The 6,474-nt window shown below is 56.5% G+C and overlaps 1 protein-coding gene across 3 annotated transcripts; it reads right to left on the bottom strand.

Moving 5' to 3' along the window:
• Positions 1–1,863: 1,863 nt before the first annotated feature.
• On the bottom strand, positions 1,864–4,869 carry RABAC1 (Rab acceptor 1). Of its 3 annotated transcripts, none has more exons than XM_025366277.1 (5): positions 4,724–4,869; positions 4,230–4,442; positions 3,737–3,834; positions 2,199–2,300; positions 1,864–2,115 (listed from the first exon to the last, which is right to left on the bottom strand). In XM_025366277.1, the coding sequence occupies exons 1-5, from the start codon at positions 4,777–4,779 to the stop codon at positions 2,027–2,029; spliced, it is 558 nt and encodes a 185-aa protein (XP_025222062.1). In that variant the 5' UTR covers positions 4,780–4,869; the 3' UTR covers positions 1,864–2,026. The 3 variants fall into 3 exon arrangements, with proteins under 3 accessions (XP_025222062.1, XP_025222064.1, XP_025222063.1); XM_025366278.1 differs by having other exon boundaries at positions 1,873–2,071; XM_025366279.1 differs by lacking the exon at positions 2,199–2,300.
• Between the last annotated feature and the right edge of the window lie 1,605 nt (positions 4,870–6,474).

Genomic DNA, 6,474 nt, shown 5'->3' with positions numbered 1-6,474 from the left:
GGCAACAAGAGCGAAACTCCGTCTCAAAAAAATTAAAAAATAAAAATGCAAAAATTAGCCAGGCCTGTTGGTGGGCACCTGTAATCCCAGCTACTCAGGAGACTGAGGCAGAACAGCTTGAATCTGGGAGGTGGAGGTTACAGTGAGCCGAGATTGTGCCATTGTACTCCAGCCTGGGAGACACAGACAGACTCCATCTCAAAAAAATAAATAAAAATAAAAAATAAAATCACTTCTCAGGCCCTCTCAGCCACCTCCCTTGTATTCATCTGCCTGGCACTTTCCCTCCCAAGTGTGTTTCTCTTTTGTTACTGCTACCACGTGGCAGTCTTCACCTCATGATGAAAGGCAAACTGGACCCAGCACGGTGGCTCATGCCTGTAATCCCAGCACTTTGAGAGGCTGAGGCAGGAGGATTGCTTCAGCCCAGGAGTTTGAAACCAGGCCAGGCAACATAGTGAGACTCTTGTCTAACGAAAACTTTTTAAAAAATTAGCTGGGCGTGGTGGCGTGCACCTGTGGTCCCAGCTGCTCAGGAGGCTGAGGCGGGAGGATCACTTGAGCCCAAGAGGTAGATGTTGCAGTGAGTGGTGGTCACGCCACTGCGCTCCATCCTGGGCCATAAAGTGAGACTCTGTCTCAAAAAAGAAAAGGCAAGAAGCAAACTGGGCTGAACATAGTGGCTCACACCAGTACTCCCAGAACTTTGGGAGGCTGCAGGGGGAGAATCACTTGAGCCCAGGAATTTGAGACCAGCCTGGGAAACAAAGCAAAACCCGTCTCACAAAAGCAAACTGTATGTCTTTCATCTCATGCAGAGTAAACCCAGAGCCCTCACCGTGGCCCACAAGGCTCCCTGGCCTCCCCCTCTGTCCCTCTCGCTTATCTGCCCCAGCCACACCCGCCTCCTGGCTGCCCTCGAGCCTCCCGGCTGCTGCCATCTCCTGGGCTATGCCCCTGTGGCTTCCTGTGCCCCAATTATTCTTCCTCCAAGGGATCTGGGCTGCTCCCTCTCTCAGTTTAGGTCTTTGGTGAATGTCACATCAGGGAGGCCTTTTCTGGTCACCCTCTTTAACTTGCAACTCACTCCAGAACTTTCTCTGTGCAGAAAAGAGTTAACCTGGCAGGTTCTACCCCAGACTGCTGTCTTTAGACAGGCCTGGGTGCACAGCTGGTCCTTGGCTGGGAACTTGGGTGTCAGGAGGGGTCTTATCACTTCCTGATAGAGGGGCTCGCTGCGTCTATCTAGGCTGTTTGTGCAGGCACAGGCCTTCTTTCTGGGAGCCTGGCATTTTGGTATGTGTTGGAGAGAAGGTGCTCTTGTAGCTGCCCCCATGAAACTGAGGGCGCTGAGGCTAGGATCAGAGTGTCCCTGGCTGACATTTCACACATGTCACCATGATCCACTGCTGGAGGAATCAGGTGTGGCCTCTGGAAGTGCATGCCTGGTTTCCTGAGTTCACTCCATGTACCTTTTCTTTTGGCTGACTTGGCTCCATATCCTTTGATGAGAGTAAATCAGAGCTATCAGTGCAATTGCATACTGAGTCCTGAGTCCTAGAGAACCATCAAACGTGGGGTGCTCTCTGATTCCCAAGTCCTAGAGAACCATCAAACCTGGGGTGCTCTCTGATTCCCAAGTCCTAGAGAACCATCAAACCCGGGGGTGGTCTCGGGGACCCCGGCACACTGTCCTTCTCAACTCTTTTCTCCTCCTCAGCACTCACCACCATTGGGCATCCCATTAATATTTTACCTGTTTACCTTATCATCTTGCCCACACCCCAGGTTCTACCCCAACCCTGATCTGCACAGTATTCCCAGCTGCACCCATAGAGACCCACAGAAGATGCTGGGGGAGTATTTCCTGAATGACACCCGTAACAGCTTTATTTTCAAAGGCGGGATCCCTCCCCGGGCTTGTGATGGGACGGCACTATGGGCCCGAGCAGCAGAGCTGTGCAGGACAGGAGTAGGCAGGGGCGGGGCAGCTGGCCCGGGAGGCTGGCAGGTCCCGGAAGACACCTCACACGGGTTCCATCTGCAGCTCCTCCCCGTCCACAGCCTCAATCTGGTGGAAGGCAGCATGGGAGCCGATGACCACCAGGGTGGCTCCTGCAGGAAAGCCGGCAGCTCAGGGCCATGCTCCTGTACCTGGCCCCCACCATCCACCCCAGCTGCTCAGACCCTGTACTCACCCAGCACCCAGAAAACGGCCGAGCCCGCACCAGCCAGCCAGAAGAAGGGGAAGGAGATGCCTCCAGCCAGAGCGTACTGATGCGCTGGGCTCACCTCTCGGCCTGAAAGCAGATGGCATTGGGGTGCTGTTCTGACCCTTCATGCCCTCTCCCAGAGTAACCCCTGCTGCCCCCCAACAATCTGTATAAGCTTCAGGTCCTCGGGATCAAATCCAAACTCCTCATGCCAAGGCCCTCCAGGTTCTGGGGTCACCCTGCTCCCCTGGTGTCCTCACTGCCCTCCAGAACACAGCACACCGTCCTCGCCTGCCTCAGCCCCACGCTCTGCCCTCTGCCCCACATCCTCCAGGAAGTTCCTGGGATCCCAGCTTCCTGCTCCCTAGACTAGGGCTCTCCTGCTGCAACCCTCACGCAGACCAGGGGTCTCAAACTGGTGGCCCAAGGGCCAAATCTGACCTGTGGATGTGTGTTTGTTTTGAGATGTTTTACAAGGATGTGATTTGTGGCTGGCAAAGTGAATGATTTCACATAAAAATACCAACTACAGGCTTCTCATAGAAGTCTCAGGGATGGGGTCTGCATGCTCTGGTGCCTGTGCTTCAGGTGCTCCCTCCCCCTAAGCCCGTCATGCACATAACTTGCAGGCCCCTGAAGAGCCTGGCCTTCAGGTCTACCTGACTGCCCAATCCCAACTCCCTGACCCCACTCCAAACCTTGATTTTCCCCTGGGGGGAATTTCCCCTGGCATTTTGTTCTCCCAGTGGTCCTTGGTACTAGTCTGGGAACCACATGAAACACACTCCTCAGCTTCCCCAAGTTCCAAGTTCTTTCTGGTCACATCCCAGAAAGCAGGAAAAGAAACGGGAACAGAGGCCGGGCGCGGTGGCTCAAGCCTGTAATCCCAGCACTTTGGGAGGCCGAGACGGGTGGATCACGAGGTAAGGAGATCCAGACCTTCCTGGCTAACACGGTGAAACCCCGTCTCTACTAAGAAATACAAAAAACTAGCCGGGCGAGGTGGCGGGCGCCTGTAGTCAGCTACTCGGGAGGCTGAGGCCGGAGAATGGCGTGAACCCGGGAGGCGGAGCTTGCAGTGAGCTGAGATCCGGCCACTGCACTCCAGCCTGGGCAAGAGAGCGAGACTCCGTCTCAAAAAAAAAAGAAACGGGAACAGATCTAGACCAGTGTAAGTTCGCCACCTGGTGTCCAGTGTGGGCACCTGCAGCTGATGCTTGCCGCAGAAAGCGGCAAGGGGAGGAGAGAGGGGAGGAGTCATGTGGTTTGAAGAGGAGTAGGTTTAAGGCACAGCAGCCAGGTGGAGCCTAGGTTTGAGGAATAGCAATTTGAGGGGGCTGAGACTCGATGGGAGCATCGGTTGTGTCTGAGATTGTTAAAGGATCAGGTTTGGGGGATCTAGTGTACATCTAGGCTTGGGCGGACTTGGGTTTTGAAGGACTTGGATTTGGGGTCTGAGGTTTGCATTCCAAAAGACCAAGATTCGAGGGACAAAGGATTCATCTGGGCAGGGGGTTTCTCACCAAAAAGCACAAGCTTGGACTGCAAGGTGCGCAGATAGAGAATGTAACAGGCGCCGAAAAAGACAGCCAGAGCCACCAGCAACATAGGGGACGTCACCCTGGAGGAGGAGTGCAGGGAGGCAGCGGTTAGGCAGCTGGGCTGGCCAGCCAGGGAGCCCTGGCCTTCTCCACCGGCGGGAGGCAAGCTACATTCTGGAGACCAGGGAGGGCCAGGTGACATTCAGTCACACTGCATCCTGGCCAGGGTGATGGTGGGGTAGGGACCTGGCCCTTTGGTGACAAAGTAGGTCTAGCAGAGCCAATCCTTGGGGGCGGGGCCGGCCTGGGCGGTGAGAGGAGGGGCCTGGGCGGTGAGGGGAGGGGCCTGGGCGGTAGGAGCGGGGCCTGGGTGGTGAGAGGAGGGCCCGGGCGCTGAGGGGCGGGGCCTGAGCTGTGAGAGGAGGGGTCCACCCGGTCGGGGCTAGTGCGGGTGCAGGGCCCGGGATGCACTCACACGCAGTACAGGATGAGGCCCAGGAACACGAACACATAGTTGCTCTGGTAGTACTCCACGTTGCGTACGAGGCGCTGGCACAGCTCGCCCAGGTTGCGGGGCCGTGAGAAACGCTGCTGGTCCACGAAGGTGCCCCACGGCCGGATAGTCGCGCGGCGCCGCTCCAGCCACTCCCGGCCTGCACCGGAGGGAATCAGCTTCGGCAGCAGGGTCCTGCGAGGGGTGGGGCCGGGTCAGTGGTGGACCGGGATGGAGCCTCAGACCCCCGCAAAAGAAGGGGTTTAAGGGGGCTTGGACTCCCTCCCGGGACCCCAGATTACTGAATCGCAGGCGGGGAGGGGGGTAGGGGCCCAGACGCCAGGGTCCCATTAGAGGAGACCGGGGCCAGCACTTGTGCGTCTCGGGGCTGGGACTCCGGGCACTCGAGGGAGGAGGGGGCCGGGGTCCCGGACTCCCGGGCCTCGGGTCCGAGGGCCTAGAGCCGGCTCGCTCACGTGGCGCTCAGCCCTTCCGCCTCGACATCTTTCTGCTGGTCCTTCTGGGCTGCCATGTCTGCGTCGTGAGGGGTAGAGCTGCTGTAACCAGCCCGGTACCCTGCAGACCCCGCCGGCCCCGCCCGAGGCCGGCCCCACCCAGCGGAGTCGACGTGGCGCCGCTCGGGAGCAGCTGGGGACTGTAGTTCTGCCGCCGATCATTGTGGGAGTTGTAGTCCTGACGGTGGCTGGGAGGCTGGGCGCCATGATGGCGGTCTGACTCGCAAGACACCTTGGGAGATATAATCCCAGAAAGTGACGGCGCGCACCTCTGGGCATTGTGGGACCTGTAGTTTCAGGAGGGTGCAGGTGCGCTGTCAGGAGCGAGGGCGTTATGGGAGCTCTAATGGCAGAAGAGGGTGTTGTGTACTCTCCCAGGCAGGATACAATGGGGACCGTGCAGAGCTGTCGTTCTGACTCTAGAGGGCATAAAAAAACAACTAGAGGGCTTGCTAAAACAGACTCCTGGGCCCCACCCCAGATGTTCTCATTCAGCAAGTCTGGGGTGGAGCCCATAATTCGCATTTCTGAGTTCCCAGGTGATGCTGATGCCGCTGGTCCATGGACCACATTTTGAGTAGAAAGATTTAGAGAGTTTGTGGGAATTGATTCCTTCCTCAAGAGATTGAGGCTAGTGAGTGGGTCATGGTTGCTGGAGGGGTATCTGAGGTTGCCCCCTGCCCCACTTTGTGGAGTCCCAAAGATGAATGAGTTGGGACTAGGGACACCTCCGCATCCCCCCCCCCCCCACCTGCAAACACACACACCTTTGGACAGGAGGGAGTGAAATTGGGAAAGAGAAAAGGTTGGGAAGTTTTGTGGGTTTTTCTGGGATGGAGTCTCACTCTTGTTGCCCAGGCTGGAGTACAATGGCACAATCTCGGCTCACTGCAACCTCTGCCTCCTGAGTTCAAGCGATTTTCCTGCCTCAGCCTCCCAACTAGCTGGGATTACAGGCGTGCACCACTATGCCCAGCTAATTTTTTGTATTTTTAGTAAAGACGGAGTTTCACCATGTTGGCTAGGTTGGTCTCGAACTCCTGACCTTGGGATTCGTCCACCTCAGCCTCCCAATGTGCTGGGATTACAGGCATGAGCCACTGTGCCTGGCCCCAAGTGACTCTTTTAGGCCCAGGTCTTGTCTTCCAAGATCTACGGCACTTCAGGGTTTGTGCTTGGAAGCCTGCTGGAAGGCGTTCCCAGGAGGTGGGGGGAAGATGGCCCTGTCCAAGGGGCTGGTGGCGCAATAGGCAGGGAAGCCCTTTGCAAGGGCCCCACATTGAAGATGGAAGAGTTACACTTTGAAGATCAGATTGGCTAGTTACTATTTATTTCCTCTTTGTCACCCCCAGGCTTTTAGTGGAATCGGGTTTTCTTTTTCATTTTTGAGACGGAGTTTCGCTCTGTTGTTCCAGCTGGAGTGCAGTGGCACAATGTCTGCTCATTGCAACCTCCGCCTCCTGGGTTCAAGCGATTCTCCTGCCTCGGCCTCCTAAGTAGCAGGGATTACAGGTGCGTGCCACCATGCTTGGCTAATTTTTGTATTTTCAGTAGAGACGGGGTTTCACCACGTTGGTCAGGCTGGTCTTGAACTCCGACCTCGTGATTCGCCCACCTAAGCCTCAGCCTCCCAAAGTGCTGGGATTACAGGCGTGAGCCATCGCACCTGGCCTGGAATCAGGTTTTCTTTTTTTTTTTTTTTTTTTTTTTCT

Source organism: Theropithecus gelada, chromosome 19, assembly GCF_003255815.1.
Source record: "Theropithecus gelada isolate Dixy chromosome 19, Tgel_1.0, whole genome shotgun sequence".
In the NCBI taxonomy this organism is placed as follows: domain Eukaryota; kingdom Metazoa; phylum Chordata; class Mammalia; order Primates; family Cercopithecidae; genus Theropithecus; species Theropithecus gelada.
This window is presented reverse-complemented; position numbering and strand designations above follow the sequence as displayed.